At 68.3% G+C, this 26,154-nt stretch overlaps 3 protein-coding genes across 3 annotated transcripts in view; 2 read left to right on the top strand and 1 right to left on the bottom strand.

Moving 5' to 3' along the window:
• Window positions 1-823: 823 nt before the first annotated feature.
• Window positions 824-11,793, bottom strand: GDF11 (growth differentiation factor 11). The gene is made up of 3 exons (XM_064734769.1): window positions 11,442-11,793; window positions 5,018-5,391; window positions 824-2,527 (listed from the first exon to the last, which is right to left on the bottom strand). The coding sequence occupies exons 1-3, from the start codon at window positions 11,791-11,793 to the stop codon at window positions 2,147-2,149; spliced, it is 1,107 nt and encodes a 368-aa protein (XP_064590839.1). The 3' UTR covers window positions 824-2,146.
• A 1,402-nt stretch (window positions 11,794-13,195) lies between these two features.
• Window positions 13,196-21,572, top strand: INPP1 (inositol polyphosphate-1-phosphatase). The gene is made up of 7 exons (XM_064734662.1): window positions 13,196-13,628; window positions 15,076-15,354; window positions 15,431-15,491; window positions 16,722-16,925; window positions 17,575-17,749; window positions 20,856-21,376; window positions 21,463-21,572. Exons 2-7 carry the CDS (start codon window positions 15,151-15,153, stop codon window positions 21,570-21,572), a joined length of 1,275 nt encoding a protein of 424 aa, XP_064590732.1. The 5' UTR covers window positions 13,196-13,628; window positions 15,076-15,150.
• Window positions 21,573-22,369: 797 nt separating this feature from the next.
• The window catches only part of CD63 (CD63 molecule), a 7,379-nt gene continuing 3,594 nt past the window's right edge, over window positions 22,370-26,154 (top strand). The window contains exons 1-3 of the mRNA XM_064734664.1: window positions 22,370-22,492; window positions 23,033-23,110; window positions 25,945-26,124. Coding sequence (XP_064590734.1) covers window positions 23,045-23,110; window positions 25,945-26,124 — 246 coding nt within the window. The 5' untranslated portion in view covers window positions 22,370-22,492; window positions 23,033-23,044. The remainder of the gene's footprint in view (window positions 22,493-23,032; window positions 23,111-25,944; window positions 26,125-26,154) is intronic.

Raw genomic sequence — 26,154 nt, forward strand, 5'->3', positions numbered from 1 at the left:
TCCCCTGTCCCCCGCCAGCCCCGGAGCCCCCCGGGCACCGACGGGGGGAGCCCCGGCCCCGGACTGGCCACCACGAGGGGCTGGAGGTGCCCACGAGGGTCTCGGGACCACCACGAGGGGCTGGAGGTGCCCATGAAGGGCTTGGCGACCACCGGCCCAGGCTGTGCCCCTTTTGGGGTCTGCGGGACCTCCCCCTCCCCTTCCTGGCTGTCCCCGTCCCCGTCCCCTCGCTCCGGCGCCACCAGGGCGGTGACACCGGGTGGTGCCACCAGGGCGGTGCCATCGGGCTGTGACACCGGGCGGTGCCACCAGGGCGGTGCCATCGGGCGGTGCCACCCGGCGGTGCCATCGGGCGGTGCCATCGGGCTGTGACACCGGGCTGTGACACCGGGCTGTGACACCGGGCGGTGCCATCGGGCTGTGCCACCCGGCGGTGACACCGGGCAGTGACACCGGGCTGTGACACCGGGCTGTGACACCGAGGGGGTGCCATCGGGCTGTGCACCCGGCGGTGCCAGGGGTGCCATCGGGCTGTGGCACCAGGCAGTGACACCGGGCTGTGACACCGGGCAGTGACACCGGGCGGTGCCACCAGGGCGGTGCCATCGGGCTGTGACACCGGGCTGTGCCACCGGGCGGTGACACCGGGCAGTGACACCGAGCGGTGCCATCGGGCTGTGCCACCCGGCGGTGCCACCAGGGCGGTGCCATCGGGCTGTGACACCGAGCGGTGCCACCGGGCTGTGCACGGGCTGTGACACCGGGGGTGCCACCAGGGCGGTGCCATCGGGCTGTGCCACCCGGCGGTGCCATCGGGCTGTGCCACCGGGCGGTGACACCGGGCAGTGACACCGAGCGGTGCCACCAGGGCGGTGCCATCGGGCTGTGCCACCCGGGCGGTGACACCGGGCGGTGACACCCGGCGGTGCCATCGGGCGGTGCCACCGGCCTGGCACGAGGGGCCCCTTAAGTGCTGCGGCGCCAGGATGGGGGTCCGGGGGTGTCCGGGGGGTCCCCTGGGCCCCGTGCGCGCTGCGGGGCTGTCACGGAGCTGTCGCGACAAGTGCTAAAGATCCCGAGCGGCCCCGGTGTCCCCCTAAGTGCTGCGGGGCCGGAGCCCCCCGGGCCGGGGCCGCTCCCGGGTTAAGTGCTGGGGGGCCGCGGGGGCCGCTCCCGGTTCCCGGAGCCTCCTCCGCTCCCGCCCGCATCGCCCGGGGCCGGGAGGGAACCGCGGGACGCGCGGGGGGTTCGTTCTCACGTGAAACAAACACAAACAACAGGGGGGAAAAAAAATAACACAAAAAAAAGAAAAGAAAAGAAAAGAAACAAACCCAAAACCCTCCGAGGGCAGCGCGAGGCGAATGTGCGGCGTAAGCGGAATTTCGGCCCCAGCCGGAGCCTCCCAGCAATTCTGGTGTCGCCTCCGGGTGAGCCCCGGGCCGCCCTCGCCCCCCGGCGGAGCGGGGCCGGTGCCAGGGCCGCGGGCCAAGGCCGGCCCGAGGCTCCGCTCCGCGCCCGGGGGTCCCCGGGGGTCCCTGCGGAGGGAGCGGGGCGAGCGCCGGCCGGGAGGGCGATTAATAAATAAATAAATTAAAGAAGGGAGGCGGATTCCTCCCGGTGCCGGGGGTCCCGCGGCCGCAGCGAGGTCCGGGGTCGCCCCCCCCCCGCTCCGGTGTCCCCAGCGCTGCTCCAGGAGCGCGGGGTGCGCTCGCTGCTCTTCCTCCTCCTCATCCTCCTCATCCTCGTCCTCCTCGTGGTGCTGCTCTGTCCCCGCCACCCGGGGCCGTGTCCCCGCCGTGTCCCCGCCGTGTCCCCGTGTCGCCACCGCGGCCTGGGGGTCCCCGCTCCCCCCTCCCCGTTCCCTTCTCCGTCCGGTCGCTTTTATTGCACAATGCGCGTGGGATCGCGGGCTCGCTGCTCCTCCTCCTCCTCCTCCTCTCTCCTCCACCATCCAAACCGATTTCAACGCTTGGCCTTTGTCACTTTGCGCTTCCCGCCCCGCCCCGAACCAACAACAAAATGAAAAAAAAAATCAAAAAAAAAACGCAAAAAAAGAAAGAGCGGAAAAAATGCAGAGGAGGCCGCGGGGGCAGCGGGGGCTCGGCGGGCCGGGGCAGCCGCAGGCGGGGCGGCAGCGAGGGCGGCTCTAGGAGCAGCCGCAGCGATCCACCACCATGCCGGGGATCTTGCCGTAGATGATCTGCTGCTTGTCGTTGAAGTAGAGCATGTTGATGGGGGACATCTTGGTGGGCGTGCAGCAGGGCCCGGCCGAGCCGCGCGGGTTGGCCTGCTGCACCAGGTGCGTGTGCGGGTACTTCTGCATGAACATGTACTCGCACTGGCCCGAGCAGTAGTTGGCCTTGTAGCGCTTGGGGGCGATGATCCAGTCCCAGCCGAACGCCTCGAAGTCCACGGTGAGCGGGTAGCGGCAGCAGCGCGACTCCGTCGAGTGCTCGTCGCAGTCCAGCCCCAGGTTCCGCCGGGAGCGCTTGTTGTTCTCCAGGACGCGCAGCTCCATGAACGGGTGCTGGGGACAGGGACGGACACGGGACAGGGACAGCGAGGAGGGGACAGCAATGAGGGGACAGCGATGGACGGGAGGGGACAGGGACGGACACGGGACAGGGACCAAGGGAGGGGACACGGGGGGGACAGCAGTGAGGGGACATGGACAGCCAGGACGGGACAGCGATGGACGGGAGGGGACAGGGATAGGGGTGAGGGGACAGCGATGGACGGACACAGGGGACAGGGACGGACACGGGACAGGGACCAAGGAGGGGACAGGGACAGCGAGGAGGGGACAGCAGTGAGGGACAGCGATGGACGGGAGGGGACAGGGACGGACACAGGGGACAGGGACCAAGGGAGGGGACACGGGGATAGCAGGGAGGGGACAGGGACGGGTGGGAGCAGACAGGGACAGCCGTGAGGGGACGGTGGTGAGGGGACAGATGTGAGAGGACAGGGACAGCCGGAGGGGACACAGGGGAGACAGCAATGAGGGGACATGGACAGCAGGGGACAGGGATAGCCATGAGGGGACAGCGATGGACGGGAGGGGACAGGACGGACAGGAGGGGACACAGGGGACAGCAGTGAGGGTACAGACGTGACAGGACAGGGACAGCCGGAGGGGACAGCGATGGACGGGAGGGGACAGGGACCAAGCGAGGGGACAGGGATAGGGGTGAGGGGACACGGGGGACAGCAGTGAGGGGACAGGGACAGCCGGAGGGGAGAGAGACAGCCATGAGGGGACAGCGATGGACGGGAAGGGACAGGGACGGACAGGAGGGGACACAGGGACAGCAGTGAGGGGACGGGGACAGTGGTGAGGGGACAGCGACGGACAGGAGGGGACAGGGGACAACGAGGAGGGGACAGAAATGAAGGGACAGAGACAGCCAGGAGGGGACAGGGACAGGCAGGAGGGGACACAGGGGATAGGGGTGAAGGGACAGGGACAGTCGGGAGTGGACAGGGACAGCAGTGAGGGGACACAGGGGATAGGGGTGAAGGGACAGGGACAGTGGTGAGGGGACAGGGACAACCAGGAGTGCACAGATGTGAGGGGACAGTGGTGAGCAGACACAGGGGACAATGGTGAGGGGACACAGGGGACAATGGTGAGGACAATGGTGACACACCGTCCCCACTGCTCCCCCCAGCCCACTGCGCTGTGCCAGGGGACGGTGGCATCTCTGCAGGTGTCCCCTGCCCCTTGGAGGTGTCAGTGTCACCAGGAGCACTGCTGAGGTGGCAGCGTCCCCACAGAACTGCCACCAGCCCCATGGAGCTGCCATCACTCCTATCGAGGTGTCCCCAGCCCCACGGAGCTGTCACTGTCCCCATGACCTGTGATCGCCAGCCCTAAACTGCCACCACCCCTCTGTCACTGTCACTGTCCCCCAGCCCCATCCCACCACCCACCAGCCCCTCTGGGCACACCCCAAACCCACCGTCCCCCCCAGAACCGAGGCACCAGCCCCTCTGGGGACCCCCCAAACCTCTCGTGTCCCCCCTGGCAGTGCCAGTGCCACCCACCAGCCCCTCAGTTCTCCTTTTGGGGACACCCTGAACCTGGGGGCAGTGCCACCCACCCAGTGCCCCTCTGGGGACACCCAAAACCCCCTGTGTCCCCCAGTGCCACCCACCAGCCCCAGACATCCCAAACCTGCTGTCCCCTCGGGCAGTGCCACCCACTGGGGTCACCCCAAACACCCTGTACCTCCCTGGCAGTGCCACCCACCAGCCTCTTTGGGGACACCCTGAACAGGGGGCAGTGCCACCCACCCAATGCCCCTCTGTGCCCCTCTGGGGACACCCCAAACCCCTCTGTGCCCCCTGGCAGTGCCACCCACCAGCCCCTCTGGGACACCCCAAACACGCTGTCCCCCAGGAACTGAGGCACCAGACCCTCTTGCACCTCTGAAGACACCCTGATCCTCCGACTGTGTCCCCTGGCAGTGCATGCACCCACCAGCCCCTTTGGGACACCCTGGACAGGGGGCAGTGCCACCCACCCAATGCCCCTCTGTGCGGCTCGGGGGACACCCCAAACCCCCCGTGCCCCCTGGCAGTGCCACCCACCACCCTCTGGGACCCCTTGTGCCCCCTGGCAGTGCCAGCGCCACCCACCAGCCCCTCTGGGGACCCCCTGTGCCCCCTGGCAGTGCCAGCCACCACCCCCTGTGTCCCCCTGGCAGTGCCATGCCACCCACCACCCCTCTGGGACCCCCTGTGCCCCTGGCAGTGCAGCGCCACCCACACCCCCCTGTGCCCCCTGGCAGTGCTAGTGGCACCCACCAGCCCCTCTGGGCACACCCCAAACCCCCCTGTGCCCCCTGGCAGTGCCACCCACCAGCCCCCCTGTGCCCCCTGGCAGTGCCACCCACCAGCCCCTCTGGGGACCCCCTGTGCCCCCTGGCAGTGCCAGTGCCACCCACCAGCCCCCCCGTGCCCCCTGGCAGTGCCACCCACCAGCCCCCCCGTGCCCCCTGGCAGTGCCACCCACCAGCCCCTCGGCGCCGGGCCCCAGCGAGGTGACGGCCAGGTCGTTGCCGTTGGGGTCGAAGGCGTTGATCTCGATGCCCCAGTTGTTGTGGGGCTGCTTGAACCAGTTCTGCAGGACGTGCTTGAAGTCGATGCTCTGCCAGTGGCCGGCGCGCGAGTTGAGCTCGATCTTGAGCGAGCGGATGCGGATGTGGCGGCTGCCCTCGTCCGTGACGGGCTTGAGGCGCAGGATCTGCAGGTACACGGTGGAGGTGTGCTGCACCGGCCGCAGGTACACCCACAGCTGCGCCTTCACCACCTTGGTGAACATGATCTTGGGGCTGAAGTTGAAGAAGCAGCAGTGCGGGTTGCCCTCGATCTGCACCACCGGGTCGGCTGTGGGGCGAGGAGGGAGAGGAGGGGTCAGGGTGGGCTTAGAACCCTTGGTGGGACCCCCAAACCACGATCTGGGGGAGCCAGGACTCGCTGTGGGATCACCCCGACCCCACACCGGGACCCCCGAGCCCCTCTCAGGGATCCCCCAGCCCCACACTGGGACCCCCGAGCTGCATTCTGAGAACTGGGACCCTCTCTGGGACCCCCCAGCCCCGTGCCAGGACCCCCGAGCCCCTCTCTGGAATCCCCCAGCCCCACACAGGGACCCCCGAGCTGCACTCTGGGACCCCCGAGCTGCACTCTGGGACCCCCAAGCCGCACTCTGGGACCCCCAAGCCCTCTCTGGGACCCCCAGCCCTGTGCAGGACCCCGAGCCCCTCTCTGGATCCCCAGCCCACACCGGGACCCCAAGCCGCACTCTGGACCCCGAGCTGCACTCTGGGATCCCCCCGAGCCCACCCCGGACCCCTGAGCCCTCTCTGGGACCCCCCAGCCCCACCCCGGGACCCCCGAGAGCAGCGGGGTCGGGGCAGCCCCTGCCGGGAGGTGAAGGTCGGGTCAGAGCCCAGCCCGGGGGTCGCCCCCTGACCCACGGCCCCGGCTGGGGGGGGGGGCGTCCCAAATGGGGCGGGGGTCCCTGTCTGTGTGGGGCTCCCAGAGCGCTGCATCTCCCACCCCCCAAACCCCACACACCCCACACCTCGGGGGTCCCGCAGCCCCCCAAAACCGGGAGGTGACAAACCCGGTGACCCCCCCAGCACCCCCCCAGCACCCCCCGGCCCGGGGGTCCCCCCGAGCACCCCCGGCCCCACATCTGGCTCGAATTGAGGGGGGAATTTGCCCCCCCCGGCCCGGTCAGGTTTAATCACCCCCAGCTGCAGCCGCGGCCATTTGTGCGCCGGCCCCGCGGGGGTCGCGACAGCGCCGATGTCGCAAATGGGGCTGGGGGCGGCGGGGACCCCCCCAAATGGGGCTGGGGGCGGCGGGGACCCCCAAACACCCCCGGAGAAGATGAGGGGGGGGGTTGGCACCCGGGGGTGCGGGGCCAGTGGGTGCTGGGGGGGACCTGGGGGGCTCCGGGTGGGATTTGGGGGCTTCAGGTTGGAATTTTGGGGTTCCAGGTGAGATCTGGGTTCCAGGTTGGAATTTGGGTTCCAGGTGGGATTTGGGGTTTCAGGTGGGATTTGGGGGGCTCCGCGTGGGAATTTTTGGGGTCTCCATATGGGGATTTGGGGGGGTCCAGGTGAAGATTTAGGGGGGTTCCAGGTGGGATTTGGGGGGGCTCCAGGTGGGGATTTGGGGGAGCTCCCGATGGGAATTTTTGGGGTCTCTAGGTGGGGAATTGGGAGCTTCCAGGTGCAGATTTTGGGAGGTTCCAGATGAGGATTTTTGGGGTTCCAGGTGCGGATTTGGGGTCTCCAGAACCCCCCAGACCCCTCCTTGGTGTCCCCCCTATCCCGGGGGTCTCTCTGCCCATCCCGGGGGACCGCGGGCTCGGTGAGGGGGGGGGGTCCGGCTGAGGGGGGGGGCGTTGCCAGGATGCTCCTCCCGTCTCCATGGCAACGGGGGATAAAGGTTACCGGGACACCGGGCACAGCTGGGGCCGAGCGGGGCAGGGGCGGCCCCGGACCCCCCCCCGCTCTTTGTTCGGCATTCGGGGCCCCCCGAGCGCCGCCCGCGCCCCCCCCGCGGTGTCCCCGTGTCCGTCCCTGTGTCCCCCTGTCCGTCCCTGTCCCTGTGTCCCCCTGTCTGTCCCTCTGTCCCCATGTCCGTCCTTGTGTCCCCCTGTCCGTCCCTGTGTCCTCATGTCCGTCCCCGTGTCCCCATGTCCCTCTGTCCGTCCCTGTGTCTCCACGTCTGTCCCTGTGTCCCCCTGTCCGTCCCTGTGTCCCCCTGTCCGTCCCCGTCCCTGTGTCCCCCTGTCCGTCCCTGTGTCCCCCTGTCCGTCCCTGTGTCCTCATGTCCGTCCTTGTGTCCCCCTGTCCGTCCCTGTGTCCCCATGTCTGTCCCTGTGTCCCCTGTCCGTCCCTGTGTCCTCCTGTCCGTCCCTGTGTCCCCCTGTCTGTCCCTGTGTCCCCATGTCCGTCCTTGTGTCCCCCTGTCCGTCCCTGTGTCCTCATGTCCTTCCCCGTGTCCCCCTGTCCGTCCCTGTGTCCCCCTGTCCGTCCCTGTGTCCTCATGTCCGTCCCTGTGTCCCCCTGTCCGTCCCTGTGTCCCCCTGTCCGTCCCTGTCCCTGTGTCCCCCTGTCCGTCCCTGTCCCTGTGTCCCCCTGTCCGTCCCTGTGTCCCCCTGTCCGTCCCCATGTCCCCATGTCCGTCCCTGTGTCCCCCTGTCCGTCCCTGTGTCCCCATGTCCGTCCCTGTGTCCCCCTGTCCGTCCCTGTGTCCCCCTGTCCCGTCCCTGTGTCCCCCTGTCCTCCCTGTGTCCTCATGTCCGTCCCTGTGTCCCCCTGTCTGTCCCTGTGTCCTCCTGTCTGTCCTTGTGTCCCCCTGTCCGTCCCTGTCCCTGTGTCCCCACATCCGTCCCTGTGTCCCCTGTCCGTCCCTGTGTCCCCCTGTCCGTCCGTTGTGTCCCCCTGTCCGTCCTTGTGTCCTCATGTCCTTCCCCGTGTCCCCCTGTCCGTCCCCATGTCCTCTTGTCCGTTCCCTGTGTCCTCTGTCCTTCCCTGTGTCCTCTGTCCGTCCCTGTGTCCCCCTGTCCGTCCCTGTGTCCCCCTGTCCGTCCCTGTCCCTGTGTCCCCCTGTCCGTCCCTGTGTCCCCCTGTCCGTCCCTGTGTCCCCCTGTCCGTCCCTGTGTCCCCCTGTCCGTCCCTGTGTCCCCCTGTCCGTCCCTGTGTCCCCATGTCCGTCCCTGTGTCCTCATGTCCGTCTCTATCCCTGTGTCCCCACGTCTGTCCCTGTGTCCTCATGTCCGTCCCTGTGTCCCCCTGTCCGTCCCTGTCCTTGTGTCTCTGTCCCCGCGTCCCGCTGACCTTGAGCCCCCCCGGACCCCCCCCCCCCCAAAGGGCCTCATTAATCTCCCCCACCCCCCCCGGGGGTCGCGGGGGTCACGGGTGGCCCCTCGGGGGGGGGGCTCGGAGCCAATTAACCCTCGCGGCTCCGGGCGGGGCCGGGGGAACCCGAGAGCTTTATGGGCCATAAAGCGCCTTCCCCTCCTTCTGTTCAGGAACCATAAAAACCCCGAATTGCCGGGGGGGGCGAGCCCAGAGCGGGGAAAAAAGGGAAAAAAAAATCAAAATAATAACGGAGAGAAGCCCCCTCCCCTTTCTCCTCCCCTCCTCGGGTGCATCCGGACCCGCGGGACCCCCGGGAGGAGGGGAGGGGGCTCTGCCCTTTATTTTGGGGGGCCCCGAGCTGCCAAGGGGGCGGGGAGGGGGGGCCCGAGGCCCGGGGAGGAAAACCCCAGCGTGTCGTCAATTTTATGGGTAATAAAATTTCAAAGCCGCCCGAGCGCATTTAATGCCTGGGAAGGAAATTCGGGGAGGGGGCGGCAGCGCCTCGCCCCTCCCTCCCTTCCGCTCCCCCCCCCCGCGAGCAGGTGGAGAAACCCCGGGGGAAACTGAGGCACGGGGGGGGCGGGGCCGGGCATGGCTGTGTCCCCGTGGGGACCCCCTGGCTGGGCCGGGCTGGCCCCAGCACTGCCCTGCTGTCACCGTCACCGCCTTTGTCACCCCGATGTCACCCCCGTGTCACCCTGCTGTCATCACAGCCCTGTTTGTCACCCCGATGTCACCGTCACCCCCTTTGTCACCTTGCTGTCACCCTGTTTGTCACCCCAAATGTCACCCTGGTGTCACCATCACCCTCTGTCACCCTGCTGTCACTGTCACCTTGTTTGTCACCCTGCTTGTCACCCCGATGTCACCATCAACCTGCTGTCACCCTGCTGTGGCCTCGCCGTCACCCTGCTGCCACCCTGTTTGTCACCCAGCTGTCACCCTGCTGCCACCCTCACCCTGTTTGTCACGCTGATGTCACCATCACCCTGTTTGTCACCCTGCTGTCACCCTGCTACCCTGATGTCACCCTGCTGTCACCATCACCCTGTTTGTCACCCTGCTGTGACCCTGTTTGTCACCCTGTTTGTCACTGTGCTGTCACCCTGCTGTCACCCAGGTCACCGTGCCACCTGCTCCGTGTCCCCAGTTTGCTCCCAGCGCCCGGTGCCAGCTCCCAGTGGCGCTGCTGAGCGGTGCCAGTGCCCGGTGACAGTGCCCAGGTCCCCAGTGCCCGGTGCCAGCTCCCAGCACGCAGCGACCGCTCACGGTCCCTGCTGCCACATCCCGGTCCCAGTCCCAGTCCCAGTCCCCAGTTCCAGTCCCAGTCCCAGTCCCAGTTTCAGTCTCTGCTCCTAGTCCCCGTTCCCAGTCCCAGTCTCAGTCCCAGTCCCCAGTTCCAGTCCCCGTTCCCAGTCCCAGTCCCAGTCCCAGTTCCCAGTCCCAGTCCCAGTCCCAGTCTCCAGTCCCAGTCCCCGTTCCCCGTCCCAGTCTCCTGTCTCAGTCCCCGTTCCCAGTCCCAGTCCCACTTCCCAGTTCCCAGTTCCCAGTTTCAGTCTCCTGTCTCAGTCCCCAGTCCCAGTTCCCAGGTCCCAGTGCCCTTTCTCCATTCCCAGTCTCAGTTCCCAGTCCGAGCTCCCAGTCCCTGTCCCAGTCCCCAGCCCCCAGTCTCAGTTCCCAGTCCCAATCCCAGTCCCCAGTTCCTGGTCCCAGTACCCAGCCAGGTCCCAGCGCTGGGCCGGGTGAGCTCCCAGTGCCCGTCCCCAGTGCCAGCTCTGTGTCCCCAGTCCCCTGTCCCATCTCCCAGTGCCCGCCCCCAGTCCCCAGTCCCGGCACTCAGAACCAGCTCCCAGTCCCAGTTCCCGGTCCCAGTGTCAGCCCCCAGTCCCCAACCCCAGCGCTCTGTGCCAGCTCCTGGTTCCCAGTCCCAGCTCCTGTTCCCAGTGCCCTGTCCCCAGTCCCAGCTCTGTGTCCCCAGTCCCCAGTCTCAGCTCCCAGCACTCAGAACCAGCTCCCAGTCCCAGTTCCCAGTTCCCGTTCCCAGTCCCAGTTCCCAGTTCCCGTTCCCAGTCCCAGCTCCCAGTCCCCAACCCCAGCACTTTGTGCCAGCTCCCGCATCCCAGTCCCAGTCCCAGCTCCCATTCCCAGTTCCCTGTCCCCAGTCCTGTGTTTCCAGTCCCAGTCCCAGTCTCGGTTCCCAGCACTCAGAACCAGCTCCCAGTCTCCAGTCCCAGTCCCTGGTGCCATCTCCCAGTCCCAGCTCCCAGTCCTCTGTCCCCAGTCCCAGCTTCTAGATCCCAGTCCCCAGTGCCACCTCCCCAGTGTCCCCAGCCTGTCCCCATTCCCAGTGCCCAGTTCCAGCTCCGCTCCCCAGCTCGGGGCCCCTCTCCCAGTCCCAGTTCCCGGCGCTGTCCCCTCCTTGTCCCCTCCTTGTCCGCTCGTTGTCCCCTCGTTGTCCCCTCGTTGTCCCCTCGTTGTCCCCTTGTCCCCGCAGACACGAAGCGGCCCCGCGGGACCCGCACGGACCGGGGGGGACCTGAAGGGCCTGAAGGGGGCTCGGGGACCCCCGAGAGGATTCAGGGACCCCCGAGAGGATTCAGGGACCCCCATGATGAGCTCATGGACCCGGAGAGGGACTCGGGGACCCTCGAGAGGGACTCAGGGACCCCCGGGAGAAGCTCAGAGACCCCCGGAGGAGGCTCAGGGACCCTCGAGAGGGACTCAGGGACCCCCGAAAGGACTCACGGACCCCCGGGAGGAGCTCAGGGAGCCCCGACAGGGACTCAGGGATCCCCAGAAAGGACTCACGAACCCCCGGGAGGGACTCAGAGACCCTCGGGAGAGGCTCAGGGACCCCCAGAAGGACTCAGGGACCCCGGGGGGGCTCGGGGAGGACGGGGCGCCCCGCGGGACCATCGGTACCGAGCACCGGGCAGGGCAGCGGGGACCGGGAGCGGAGCCGGGGGGGGGGGCTCGGTGCCGGGGCTGGGGGCCCGGGGCCGGGGGGGGGAGTCCTGCGGCGAAGTTTGCAGCGGAACAAAGGGCGGCACTGACTTTCCTGGGCCATGCTGATGACGGTCTCGGTGGTGGCGTGGTACTCGTCCTCCTCCAGGTACTCGTCGTGCTGCAGCGAGTCCCCCTGGAAGTCGTGGAGGTCCAGGAGCTGCTGCAGCGGGGGGGCCTTGGGCAGCAGCTGCTTCACCACCTCCCGGGTGATGTTGGGCGCTTCCTTCAGCCGCAGCTTGCTCAGGATCTGCGACTTGATGCTCTCCAGGCGCAGCTCTTTGCTCTGCCGCCGCCACAGGCACACGGGGCAGGCGGGCTCGGGGGCCGGGGGCTGCTCCACCGACCCCCCCCCCGCCACCGCGGCCACCAGCGAGCCCAGCAGCCACCACAGCGGGGCCATGCCGGGGGGGGACAGCAAAAAATACATCGGGGAAAAAAAACCAAAACAAAAAAACCAAAAAAAACCAACAAAACAAAAAGAAGAAAAAAAAAACCCCAACACAGAAACAAGAGGGAGGGGATTAAAAAAAAAATAATAATAAAAAAAATAATAAAAATAAAATAAGCAAACCCTTCCCCACCGGGCCGCCCCCCCGCCCCGCTTCCACCGCAGCGCGCAAGGGGGGGGAAGGCGGTAACGGCGGCGGGGGCGGGGAAGCCCCGGGGGGGGCCGAAGGGGGGGGGGGGATGAAAAAAAGCGGCGGCAGCGGCGGCCCCGGGGTTTTATACCCCAAGAGAAGTGTGTCGTCAGCGGCCTTGATTGGCTGCGGGCGCACAAAAGAGGTTCTGGCAGGGGCTTGGCACCAGCCGCCGCCGGCCCCCCGAGCCCCGGGAACGGCCCCGCCGCCGCCCGGGCAGCCCCGGCACCCCCGGCCCGCCCCTCGCCTCGGGCGGGGCCCGGGGGCGGCCGCGGCTCCCGGAGAGCGAGGCGGGATGGACGCGAGTCCGGCAAGTGCGACCCCCGCCCCCGGGGGACCCCCGAGAGCCCCCGAGCCCCCCCGGGCCCGCTCCGGGCCGGCCCCGCTGGAACCGGGCACGGGTTCGGCCACCGGAGAGACCGGGAGGGACCGGGAGAGGCGGAACCCGGTCTGGGGGTGCCCGGCTGGGATTGGGGGGCTCAGAGACCCCCGGAGGAGCTGAAACTCCGGGAGGGGGTGCGAAGGTGCCCGGTCTGGAGCATCCTGGAACCGGGCACGGGATCCGGCACCGGAGCGACCGGGAGGGACCGGGAGAGGCGGAACCCGGTCTGGGGGTGCCCGGCTGGGATTGGGGGGCTCGGAGACCCCCGGAGGAGCTCCAGAGAGTGGGGACGGGGTGAAAGTGCCCGGTCTGGAGCATCCTGACATTGGGAAGTGCTGCGAGAGCACCGCAGGAGGAACCGGCACCGGTCTGGGGGTACCCGAGCGGGGGTTGGGGGCTCAGAGACCCCCGGGGGGGGCTGAAACTCGGGGAGGGAATGCCAAGGTTCCCGGTCTGGAGCATCGCGGCACCGAGAAGTGCTGCAGGAGCACCGGGAGGTCCCAGGAGGGACAAGGACATCCCAGCACGGTTTGGGGGACACCGGGGGTCACCGGGGATCACGGGGGTCCCGCCCCCAACACGGGGGGGCACAGGAGGGTCCTGCCCACCCCGCACCGGCACCGGGCAGCGCTCCCAGGAGGAGCCGGGGGAGCAACGAGGGGACCCCGACCCTGAGATCACCGTGGGGACCCCCAAAGTGACCGGGACCCCCCTCCCCCTTATCGCGCCCCATCAGAACCATGGAGAGGGGAAATCGCACCGGGGGGGGGGCTCGGGAGGGTGGGCACGGCCATTGGGGGGGTCCCGGTGGGTTTTGGGCGGGGGAGGGGGAGCGGCCCCGTTGCCCCCCGGGCCCGGCGGGGTCGGTGCCGGTGCCGCAGCCCCCGGGACAGCGCCCCCCCTGGCGGCCGGGGCGGGAACTGCAGCGGGGGCGCTTTGGGGACGGGGACAGCGACAGCGACAGCGACACGGGACAGCGACACGGGACAGCGACACGGGACAGCGACACGGGACCCGCCACCGCCACCGAGCGTGTCCCCCCGCCGTGTCCCCGGTGCCACAATCCCGGCGGTGTCGCCTCCCGCCGTGTCCCCTCCCCGCGGTGTCCCCGCGCTCCGCTGTGACCCCGGCAGGCGGGGCCGGCACCGAGCGGGTTAAGCGCGGCTGTGACGCGGCCCCGTCCCCGCCCCCGGGCTGGAGCTGTCAGCGGCCCCGGTAACGGCGGCGCGGGCGGGGGGCGGCCCCAGGGTCCCCGCGGGTCCCCGGGTGTCCCCAGGGGTGGGGACGCGGCCTGGGGGGGTCCCGGTGCGGGGGTGGCGGGGATGGGGGGGGATTGGGGCCGTTCCGGGGCCGTTCCGGGGGGGCCGCGTGGCTCGGAGCCTTCCGGGGGGACAGCGGGGACCCCCCCGGCCCCGGCGGGTCCGGTCCCCGCGGGACAGCGCCACCCCCCCTTGGGGACAGCCTGGGGACAGCCGCGTGTCCCCGCGGCCACAGCACCGGGGCCATTTCCCCGTGGCCGCCTTTGTGTCCCCGTGTCCGCATCGCCGCCTCCCCCGTGTCCCCGTGTCCCCAGCTGCCTATGTCCCCATGTCCCCGCACCCCCGTGGCACCCTGTCCCCGTGTCCCCACACCCCCATGTTTTCCTGTCACCCCATCTCCACAGTTATGTCCCCATGTCCCCGTGTCACCCTCTCCCCACATGTCCACTGTCCCCAAAATCCCAGATTCCCACATCCCAGTGTCCCCCTGTCCCCCATCCCTATGTCCCCTTGTCCCCACATGTCCCCCTGTCCCACATCCCAAAGTCCATGTCCCAATGTCCATGTCCCAATGTCCCCCTGTCCCTCTGTCCCCACATCCCAGTGTCACCCTGTCCCACCATCGCCATGTCCCCATGTCCTGCAATCCCCACATCCCAATGTCCCCAAAATCCCACTGTCCATGTCCCAATGTCCCCAAATCCCCACATCCCAATGTCCCTAAAATCCCAGTGCCCATGTCCCCCTGTCTCCTTGTCCCCACATCCCAATGTCCCCAAAATTCCACTGTCCATATCCCCAAATTTCCACATCCCAGTGTCACCCTGTCCCCCTATCCTCCTGTCCCCAAAATCCCACTCTCCACGTCCCCAGTGTCCCTCTGTCCCCCTGCCCCCTTGTCCCCACATCCTCCTGTCCCCAAATTCCCGCTCTCCATGTTCCAATGTCCCCCTGTCCCCCTGTCCCCCTGTCCCCACATCCTCCTGTCTCCACATCCCAATGTCCCCGAAATCCCACTCTCCATGTCCCTCTGTCCCCCTGTCCCCACATGTCCCCCTGTCCCCACATCCCAATGTCCCCAAAATCCCACTCTCCATGTCCCCAGTGTCCCTCTGTCCCCCTGTCCCCACATCCTCCTGTCCCCACATCCCAATGTCCCCGAAATCCCGCTGTCCATGTCCCTCTGTCCCTCTGTCCCCCTGTCCCCATATTCCCGTCTTCACATCCCAATGTCCCCAAAATCCCACTCTCCGTGTCCCAATGTCTCAATGTCCCAATGTCGCCACATCCCCGTGTCCCCAAATTCCCACTCTCCATGTCCCCAGTGTCCCCCTGTCCCCATTATTCGGGGTCACTCCGGTCCCTTCCCGAGCGCGCCGCTGACCCCGCGCTGTCCCCGCCAGGTGTCGCCGCTGTATCGCGGCTGTATCGCGACTCTATCGCGGCTCTATCGCGGCTCTATCGCGGCTGTCGCGGCCATGGCGGGGCTGCTGCCGGCGCTGGTGGCGGTGTCGCAGAAGGCGGCCGAGGTGGCGCGGCGCTGCCGGGCGGAGGAGCCGCTGTTCCGGCTCCTGGTGGCCGAGAAATTGGGCCCGGAGCGCAGCGCCCGCTTCGAGCGCGACTTCAAGACCCTGGCGGATGTGCTGATCCAGGAGCTCATCAAACACGACCTGGGGACACAGGTGGGGACACTGAGGGTGCCCCGGGGGGGTGGCACCTCCCGGGATGTCGCCTGAGCCACCCCCGGTGTCGCCGCAGTTCCCCGAGCTCCGGGGACACATCCACGGCGAGGAGAGCAGCGAGTTCAGGGACGCCAGCGGTGAGCGGGGACAGCGGGGACAGCGGGGACAGAGGGACGGGGGGACAGAGGGGACACACGTGGGGATGTGGGGTCAAGGTGGGGGAGGGAGTCCCCATGTCCCCATATCCCAATGTCACCCTGCCCGTGTCCCCATGTCCCTGTGTCCCCATGTCCCCACATTCCCGTGGTTGAGTCGGGTGTCCCTGTGCCACGTCCCTGCAGGTGGCACGGTGACAGTGAATGTCTGTGCCACCCTGGGTGTCCCCGTGCCATGTCCCTGTGTGATTTGGGTCCCTGGCAAGTGGCACGGTGACAGTGCGGGTCTGTGCCACCCTGGGTGTCCCCGTGCCATGTCCCTGTGTGATTTGGGTCCCTGGCAGGTGGCACGGTGACAGTGAATGTCTGTGCCACCCTGGGTGTCCCTGTGCCATGTCCCTGTGTGATTTGGATCCCTGGCAGGTGGCACAGTGACAGTGCAGGGTCGGTGCCACCCTGAGGGCTGATTTGGGGTCCCTGCAGGTGGCACGGTGACAATCCGGGCCGGTGCCACCCTGGGTGTCCCCGTGCCATGTCCCTGTGTGATTTGGGCCCTGGCAGGTGGCACGGTGACAGTGCAGGGTCGGTGCCACCCCAGGGGCTGATTTGGGGTCCCTGCAGGTGGCATGGTGACAGTGAATGTCTGTGCCACCCTGGGTGTCCCTGTGCCATGTCCCTGTGTGATTTGGGCCCTGGCAGGTGGCACGGTGACAATCCAGGCCGGTGCCACCCTGAGGGCTGATTTGGGGTCCCTGCAGGTGGCACGGTGACAATCCGGGTCGGTGCCACCCTGGGTGTCCCTGTGCCATGTCCCTGTGTGATTTGGGTCCCTGGCAAATGGCACGGTGACAGTGCGGGTCAGTGCCACCCTGGGTGTCCCTGTGCCATGTCCCTGTGTGATTTGGGTCCCTGGCAGGTGGCACGGTGACAGTGGGGGTCGGTGCCACCCTGGGTGTCCCTGTGCCATGTCCCTGTGTGATTTGGGTCCCTGGCAGGTGGCACGGTGACAATCCAGGCCGGTGCCACCCTGGGTGTCCCTGTGCCATGTCCTTGTGTGATTTGGGGGTCCCTGCAGGTGGCACGGTGACAGTGCGTGTCGGTGCCACCCTGGGTGTCCCTGTGCCATGTCCCTGTGTGATTTGGGCCCTGGCAGGTGGCACGGTGACAGTGCGGGTCGGTGCCACCCTGGGGGCTGATTTGGGGTCCCTGCAGGTGGCACGGTGACAATCCGGGTCGGTGCCACCCCGGCGGACACGGTGGCCCTGCTGGTGGCCGTGCTGGGCCCCGAGCACACGCGGGCGGCCGAGCTGCTGGCAGAGGCCGTGCACCAGGAGGTGACACTTGGGGACGCGGAGCTGGATGGCATCGACCCCGGATTGTCCCCAGGGGACCTCGGGATCTGGATAGACCCCATTGGTGAGAGGGTGGGGACAGGGATGGGGACAGGGATGGGATGGGGACGGGGACAGGGATGGGGACAGGAGCTGTGGGGTGGGATGGGGATGGGACGGGGGTGGGACAGGGGTGGGGACAGGACGGGGACAGGGATGGGGACGGGGATGGGGACAGGAAAGGGATGAGGTGGGGACAGGGAGGGGACAGGGGTGGGGACAAGGATGGGGACGGGGACAGGATGGAGTTGATGGGATGGGAAGGGATGGGACAGAAACAGGGACAGGGATGGGGACAGGGAATGTTGTGGGGTGGGATGGGGATGGGGACGGGGACAGGGACAGGGATGGGGACAGGGACAGGATGGGGACAAGGACAGGGACAGGGACGGGGTGGGGGTGTGGTTGATGGGATGGGATGGAGGGGACAGAAACAGAAACAGGGACGGGACAGGGACAGGGGGTGGGACAGGATGGGATGGGACAGAAACAGAAACAGGGACAGGGGTGGGGACCGGGACTGAGGAGTGGAATGGGGACAGGGACAGGATGGGATGGGTCAGAAAGAGGAACAGGGATGGGGACAGGGAATATTGTGGGGTGGGGACAAGGATGGGACGGGGACAGGGCCAGGGCAGGGCTGGCCCCCCCCAGAGACCCCCTGGCCCCCCCAGACTCCACCAACGAGTTCATCGGGGGCCGCGAGGACGTGGCCGCCGTCGATGGCGTCGCCCCCGGGGGGCTGCGCTCGGCCCTGGTGCTCGTGGGGGCCTTCGAGCGCCACAGCGGGGTCCCCGTGCTGGGGGTCATCAACGAGCCCTTCTTCCAGAGGGACCCCCAGACACACAGGTACGGCCTGAGCCCGCAAACGGGACCCCCGGGACCCCTGAACCTGCACTGAGGGTCCCTGTCACCCTTGACCCCTCACCCTGGGATCTCAATTACCCAATTGCCCCCCATCCTGGGGTCTCCATTCCCCCCATATTGGGGTCCCCATTTTCCCCCACCCCGGGGATCCCAGCCCCCCATTTCCCCCCCATATCAGGGTCCCCATTCCCCCCATATTGGGGACCCCATTTGCCCCCTCCCTGGGGTCCCCATTCCCCCCTTGTCCCGGGGTCCCCATTCTCCTATTCCCCTCACTCTGGGGTCCCCATTCCCCCCATATCGGGGTCGCCATTTTCCCCCCACCTTGGGCGTCCCAGCCCCCCATACCCCTGACCCAGGGGTCCCCATTTCCCCCCATCCCTGGGGTCCCCATTCCTCCCACATCCTGGGATCCCAATTCCTCCATTTCCCCCCATCCCGGGGGTCCCAGCCCCCCATTTCCCCCAGCCCGGGGTCCCCATTCCCCCCTCACCCTGGTGTCCTAATTACCCCATTCCCCCCATATTGGGGTCCCCATTCCCCAAATCCTGGGATCCCAATTCCCCCATATTGGGGTCCCCACACCCCTCACCCTGCTGTCCCCACCCCGTGTCCCCCCAATCTCACCCCCTGTGCCCCCCATCTCTCACCGCCGTGTCCCCCCCAATCTCACCCTCCCGTGTCCCCCCAATCTCACCCCGTGCCCCCCCATGTACCCCAGTCTCACCCCGTGCCCCCCAATCCCACAGGTGGCAGGGTCGCTAACACTGGGGGGTGGCTCACGGTGCCACCCGCCTGTGCTCGCTGTCCCCTCCTGTCCCCCCCAGTCTCACCCCCGTGTCCCCCAATCTCACCCCCCCATGCCCCCCCCAATCTCACCCCCCCGTGTCCCCCCAATCTCACCCCCCCATGTCCCCAGTCTCACCCTCCCGTGTCCCCCCAATCTCACCCCATGTCCCCCCCAATCTCACCCCATGCCCCCCCCAATCTCACCCCCATGCCCCCTCCAATTTCCCCCCCTGTGCCCCCAATCTCCCCCCCCTGTCCCCCCCCATCTCACCCCGGTGTCCCCCATCTCTCACCCCCATGCTCCCCTCAATCTCACCCTCCCGTGTCCCCCCAATCTCACCTCCATGTCCCCCCCAATCTCACCCCATGTCCCCCCCCAATCTCAGCCCCCCATGTACCCCAGTCTCACCCCGTGCCCCCCCCTCCCGCAGGTGGCAGGGTCGCTACCACTGGGGGGTGGCTCACGGTGCCACCCGCCTGTGCTCGCTGTCCCCTCCTGTCCCCCCCAATCTCACCCCCGTGTCCCCCCCAATCTCACCCCATGCCCCCCCCAACCTCACCCCCCCATGTCCCCAGTCTCACCCTCCCGTGTCCCCCTCAATCTCACCCCATGTCCCCCCCAGTCTCACCCCGGTGTCCCCCCAGTCTCACCCCCCCATGTCCCCCAGTCTAACCCCCCCATGTCCCCCCAATCTCACTGCCATATCCCCCCCACTCTCACCCTCCCGTGTCCCCCCCAATCTCACCCCATGTCCCCCCCAATCTCACCCCATGCCCCCCCCAATCTCACCCCCATGCCCCCTCCAATTTCACCCCCTGTGCCCCCAATCTCACCCCCCTGTCCCCCCCATCTCACCCCGGTGTCCCCCATCTCTCACCCCCATGCTCCCCTCAATCTCACCCTCCCGTGTCCCCCCAATCTCACCTCCATGTCCCCATCTCTCACCCCCGTGTCCCCCCAATCTCACTGCCATATCCCCCCCAATTTCACCCTCCCGTGTCCCCCCAGTCTCACCTCCATGTCCCCCCAATCTCACCCCCCCATGTCCCCAATCTCACCCCCCTGTCCTCCCCCATCTCACCCCGGTGTCCCCCCAGTCTCACCCCCCCGTGTCCCCCCATCTCTCACCGCCATGTCCCCCCAATCTCACCCTCCCGTGTCCCCCCAGTCTCACCCCATGTCCCCCCTCCCGCAGGTGGCAGGGTCGCTACCACTGGGGGGTGGCTCACGGTGCCACCCGCCTGTGCTCGCTGTCCCCTCCTGTCCCCCCCAATCTCACCCCCGTGTCCCCCCAGTCTCACCCCCCCATGCCCCCCCCAATCTCACCCCCCCGTGTCCCCCCAATCTCACCCCCCCATGTCCCCAATCTCACCTCCATGTCCCCCCCAATCTCACCCCCCCATGTCCCCAGTCTCACCCTCCCGTGTCCCCCCAATCTCACCCCATGTCCCCCCCAATCTCACCCCATGCCCCCCCCCAATCTCACCCCCATGCCCCCTCCAATTTCACCCCCTGTGCCCCCAATCTCACCCCCCTGTCCCCCCCAATCTCACCCCGGTGTCCCCCAATCTCACCCCCATGCTCCCCTCAATCTCACCCCCCCGTGCCCCCCATCTCTCACCCCCATGTCCCCAATCTCACCCCCCGTGTCCCCCCAGTCTCACCTCGTGTCCCCCCAATCTCACCCCCGTGTCCCCCCAGTCTCACCCCGTGCCCCCCCAATCTCACCCCCCGTGTCCCCCCAGTCTCACCCCGTGCCCCCCAATCCCGCAGGTGGCAGGGTCGCTACCACTGGGGGGTGGCTCACGGTGCCACCCGCCTGTGCTCGCTGTCCCCTCCTGTCCCCCCCAATCTCACCCCCGTGTCCCCCAATCTCACCCCATGCCCCCCCCAATCTCACCCCCCCATGTCCCCAGTCTCACCCTCCCGTGTCCCCCTCAATCTCACCCCATGTCCCCCCAATCTCACCCCGGTGTCCCCCCAATCTCACACCCCCGTGTCCCCCCAATCTCACCCCGTGCCCCCCAATCCCGCAGGTGGCAGGGTCGCTACCACTGGGGGGTGGCTCACGGTGCCACCCGCCTGTGCTCGCTGTCCCCTCCTGTCCCCCCCAATCTCACCCCCGTGTCCCCCAATCTCACCCCATGCCCCCCCCAATCTCCCCCCCCCATGTCCCCAGTCTCACCCTCCCGTGTCCCCCTCAATCTCACCCCATGTCCCCCCCAATCTCACCCCGGTGTCCCCCAATCTCACCCTCCCGTGTCCCCCAATCTCACCCCGTGCCCCCCAATCCCGCAGGTGGCAGGGTCGCTACCACTGGGGGGTGGCTCACGGTGCCACCCGCCTGTGCTCGCTGTCCCCTCCTGTGCCCCGCGCCCGTCCCCGCGTGGTGCTGAGCCGGGCCGAGAGCGCGGCGGTTCGGGGGGCTCTGGCCTCGCTGGGGGGGGGTCCCCCGGTTCTGGCGGCCGGCGCCGGCTACAAGCTGCTCTGCGTGGCGCTGGGGCTGGCGGACGCCTTCGTGCTCTCGCAGGGCACGACGTTCGCGTGGGACTCGTGCGCCCCGCACGCCGTGCTCCGGGCCCTGGGCGGGGCCGTGCTGCCCCTGGCGGGGGCGCTGCGGGCGGGGGGCGGCCCCGGGGACCCCCCCGAGCTGCGCTACCACCGGCCCGGCCCGGGAACCGGGCCCGAGCGCTGGGCGAACCGCGACGGGCTCGTGGCGTTCGTGCATCCGCCGGTGCTGCGGGCGGTGCTGGCGGCGCTGCGGGGGCTGGGGGAGCTGGGGGGCGATGGGGATTTGGGGGGCACGGGGGGCGTGGGGGGTTCGGGGGCACGGGAGGCGTGGGGGGCAATGAGGACAATGGGGACAATGGGGACATGGGGGACAATGGGGACATGGGTGGCACAGGGGGCACGGGGGGCGATGGGGATTTGGGGGGCACGGGGGGCGTGGGGGGTTCGGAGGACACGGGGGACAATGGGGACATGGGGGACATGGGGACCACGGGGGGCTTGTGACACGGGCTGGGGGGCAATGGGGAGGCAGATTTGGGGGGCTGGGACCCCGGGGTGGGGGGTATGGGGGGGCTGGGGGATATTGGAGTGGGGGATTTGAGGGGCTGGGACCCCAAAATGTGGGGTATGGGGGCGTTGGGGACATTGGGGTGGGGTCAGGAGGGGCTGGGACCCCGGGGGAAGGGGCTGGGGGACAATGGGGTGGGGGATTTGGGGGGCTGGGACCCCGGGTGAAGTGTAAAGGGGCGCAGGGACCCCGAGCTTGGGGTCAGGAGGGGTTGGGGGGCACTGGGATGGGGGATTTGGGGGGCTGAGACCCCAAGTGTGAGGTCAAGGGGGTTCAGGGACCCCCGGGGTGAGGGGTCAAGAGGGGCTGGGACCCCCAAGGGGGAGGGTCCGGGGTGTTTGGGACCCCCGGGTGAGGGGCTGGGGGTCCCGAGGAGCTCGGGGTGCGGGACCAGGGGGACAGGGACCAAGGACAGGGGGACAGAGGGACAGCGGGGACCCCGGTGTGGGGTCAGGGGGGAATCTGAGACCCCCGGTGTGGGGTCAGGGGTCACAGGGACCCCCGGTATGGGGTCAGGGGGGATCTGGGACCCCCGGTGCGAATCGCGGTGGGAGCTCCGAGTCCCCTGTGTGGGACCCCCCGTGTCCCCCCGGTGTCCCCTCGGTGTCCCCAAATGTCCCCCCCAATAAAGTGTCGCTCGCAGTCGTTGCTGTTTTGCCGGTCCCGGGGGCGGTGCCGGTGTCAGTCCCGGTTCCGGGGGGGCGGTGCCGGTGTCGGTGCCGGGGCGGTCCCGGGGCGGTCCCGGGGCTCTCCGGGCTCGCCCCCGTCACATGATCCGGAGCCCTCGGGAAGGGCGGCGGTGAGCGGGACCGAGACCGGGAGCGGGTGGGGAACGGCACCGGGACCACCGGAAACGGTACCGGGGAAAACGGGGGGGGACGGGGAGGGGACGGACCACCGGGATTGGGGGGGGGAGGACGGGGAGGGACCGGGTCCGGAACCGGGACTGGAGGGGAAACGGCACCGGGACCACCGGGAGTGGGGAGTGACCAGTACCGGGACCACCGGGAGTGGGGAAGGAACGGCACCGGGACCGGGGGGATTAGGGGAAGGTGGTACCGGGACCACCGGGAGTGGGTGGGAGCCGTCCCCGGGAACCCCCGGGAACCCCCGGGAACCGGAAGGGGAACAGCACCGGGAGCGGGGCGGGGGGGGAGCAGCCCCGGGAACTCCACCGGGAGCGGGGGGTGGAGCAGAACCGGAACCGGCACCGGGAGTACCGGGAGCGGTACCGGGAGCACCGGGAGCGGTACCGGGAGCACCGGGCCGGGCTGGAGCCGTACCGGAGCCGGTACCGGTAGCGGGGCGGGGCCGGGCCGGGCCCGGCGGTTCCGTGACCGCGGGGAGCGGTACCGGTGCCGGTACCGGAGCCGGTGCTGAGCGGCGCCTCCCGCAGCACGGCCGGGCCATGGCGATCGAGGGCGGCATGAAATGCGTGAAGTTCTTGGTTTTCTTCTTCAACTTCATCTTCTGGGTGAGTCCGCGCCCGGGGGAGGCACCGGTACCGGCAGAACCGGGGGGATCCTCTCGGACACCCCAATTTGGGGGTCCCGGTACCGGCAGAACCGGGGGGACCCTCCCGGACACCCCAATTTGGGGGTCCCGGTGCCGGCAGAACCGGGGGGATCCTCTCGGACACCCCAATTTGGGGGTCCCGGTACCGGCAGAAGCGGGGGGATCCTCTCGGACACCCCAATTTGGGGGTCCCGGTACCGGCAGAACCGGGGGGACCCTCTCGGACACCCCAATTTGGGGGTCCCGGTGCCGGCAGAACCGGGGGAACCCTCCCAATCACCCCAATTTGAGGGTCCCGGTACCGGCAGAACCGGGGGGATCCTCACGGGCACCCCAATTTGGGGGTCCCAGGTGCTGAGGGGGGGGTTGTTGTCGCTTTGTCACTTTGGTTGAAGCCACGTCCTGTCCCCAAAGGGGGCACGGGGGACCCCAAAATGAGGGGGAGGGACCGGGGGGGCACCGGGGAGGGTTTGGGGGTCCCGGGGAGGGTTTGGGGGGACCCCGGGGGGGGCGGGCCGGGGCTTTGGGGAAGTCGGGGTGAGGAAAGAGCGGCGGAGCCAACGGCCGGAGCGGGGGGGGGCACTGTGGGGACACTGTGGGGACATTGTGGGGACACCGGGGGGGGGGGGACACGGCGCCATTTCCCGCCCCCCCCGCCGGACCGGAGCCGTCCCCACCCGGCTGAGTCACCCCCGGAGTGGCCGCGGGGGGGGGACGGACGGACGGACGGACGGACGGACGGACGCGGTGACACGGCGGGACACGGGGCCAACCCCTATCCCCCCCCCCGCGCTCACCGGGCATGGGGAGGGGTCTCTGAGGGGGGGGGGGGGTGGGATGGAGCCCCCCGGGACCCCCGGCGGGGTTGGCGGGGCCCCCCCCGCGCTCTCGCGTGGCCGGAAGGCCGAAACTTCCTGAACTTCCCGCGGGGCCCCCCCCGTGTGTCCCCCGGTGTCCCCTCCCCCCCATTGGTGTCCCCCCCATCTCGGGTTGTCCCCACATTGGAACGGAGCACCGCAAAGGGGGGATTTGGGGAGGGGGTTGTTCATTGGGGGGGTCCCCAACTCTCTGTGTCCCCCCCTCCTCATTTTGTCCCCAAATTGGAGCAGAACGCGGCACCATGGGGGGATTTGGGGAGGGGGTTGTGCGGGGGGGGGGTCCCCAACTCTCTGTGCTCCCCCTGTGCCCCCCCCTTGTCCCTTGGTGTCCCCCCCCCATTTTGTCCCCAAATTGGCACCGCGGGGGGATTTGGGGAGGGGGGATTTGGGGTGGGGGTTGTGCATTGGGGGGGTCCCCAACTCTCTATCCCTCCCCCGTGTCCCCTGGTGCCCCCCCCCTCATTTTGTCCCCAAATTGGAGCAGAACGCGGCACCACGGGGGGATTTGGGGAGGGGGAATTTGGGGATGGGGGTTTCGGGGATGGGGGATTTGGGGAGGGGGCTGTGCCGGGGGGTCCCCAGCTCTCGGTGCCCCCCCTTCCTCATTTTGTCCCCAAATTGGAGCAGAATGCGCCACCGTGAGGGTTTTGGGAATGGGGAATTTGGGTAGGGGGAATTTGGGGAGGGGGTTTTTGGGAATGGGGGTATTTGGGGAGGGGGGATTTGGGTAGGGGGGATTTGGGAATGGGGGTTTTTGGGCATGGGGTTTTTGGGGAGGGGGTTTTTGGGAATGGGGTTTTTGGGTAGGGGGTTTTTGGGAATGGGGTTTTTGGGAATGGGGTTTTTGGGGAGGGGGGATTTGGGAATGGGGGTTTTGGGGAGGGGGGATTTGGGGAGGGGGCTGTGCCGGGGGGGTCCCCAACTCTCTGTGCCCCCACCCCCGTGCCCCCCCTCCGTGTCCCCCCTTCCTCATTTTGTCCCCAAATTGGAGCAGAAATTGGAGCATGGGGTTTTTGGGTAGGGGGAATTTGGGGATGGGGTTTTTGGGTAGGGGGAATTTGGGAATGGGGGTTTCAGGATGGGGGATTTGGGGAGGGGGCTGTGCCGGGGGTCCCCAACTGTCCGTGCCCCCCCTTCCTCATTTTGTCCCCAAATTGGAGCATGGAGGAATTTGGGGATGGGGGTTTTGGGTAGGGGGAATTTGGGAATGGGGGTTTCGGGGATGGGGCATTTGGGGAGGGGGCTGTGCCGGGGGGTCCCCAACTCTCTGTGCCCCCCTTCCTCATTTTGTCCCCAAATTGGAGCAGAACACGGCACCGTGAGGGTTTTGGGAATGGGGGTTTTTGGGCAGGGGGGATTTGGGGAGGGGGCTGTGCCGGGGGGGTTCCCAACTCTCTGTGCCCCCTCCGTGCCCCCCCTCCGTGTCCCCCCTTCCTCATTTTGTCCCCAAATTGGAGCAGAAATTGGAGCATGGGGGAATTTGGGGAGGGGGGTTTTGGGTAGGGGGGATTTGGGAATGGGGTTTTTGGGAATGGGGTTTTTGGGTGGGGGGATTTGGGGAGGGGTTGTGCAGAGAGGGAGTCCCCAACTCTCTGTGTCCCCCTGGTGTCCCCCCTTCCTCATTTTGTCCCCAAATTGGAGCATGGGGGAATTTGGGAATGGGGTTTTTGGGTAGGGGGGATTTGGGGAGGGGGCTGCGCCGGGAGTCCCCAGCTCTCGGCGCCCCCCTTCCTCATTTTGTCCCCAAATTGGAGCAGAACGCGGCACCACGGGGGGATTTGGGGAGGGGGGATTTGGGAATGGGGTTTTTGGGGAGGGGGGATTTGGGAATGGGGGTTTTGGGAATGGGGTTTTTGGGTAGGGGGGATTTGGGGAGGGGGCTGCGCCGGGGGTCCCAGCTCTCGGCGCCCCCCAGGTGTGCGGCATCGCCCTGGTCGCCATCGGCATCTACGCGCTGGCGGCGCTGGGCCGGGCCCCGGTGGGCGGCTCGGGCTGGAGCCCCGCGGCCATCGTGGCCCTGGGCGTCGTCATCTTCTTCACGGCCTTCTTCGGCTGCTGCGGGGCCTGGCGGGAGAGCTACTGCATGGTGACCACGGTGAGGGGGCTGCGACCCCCGGGACCCCCC

Source organism: Zonotrichia leucophrys, chromosome 29 (assembly GCF_028769735.1).
Source record: "Zonotrichia leucophrys gambelii isolate GWCS_2022_RI chromosome 29, RI_Zleu_2.0, whole genome shotgun sequence".
Taxonomy (NCBI): domain Eukaryota; kingdom Metazoa; phylum Chordata; class Aves; order Passeriformes; family Passerellidae; genus Zonotrichia; species Zonotrichia leucophrys.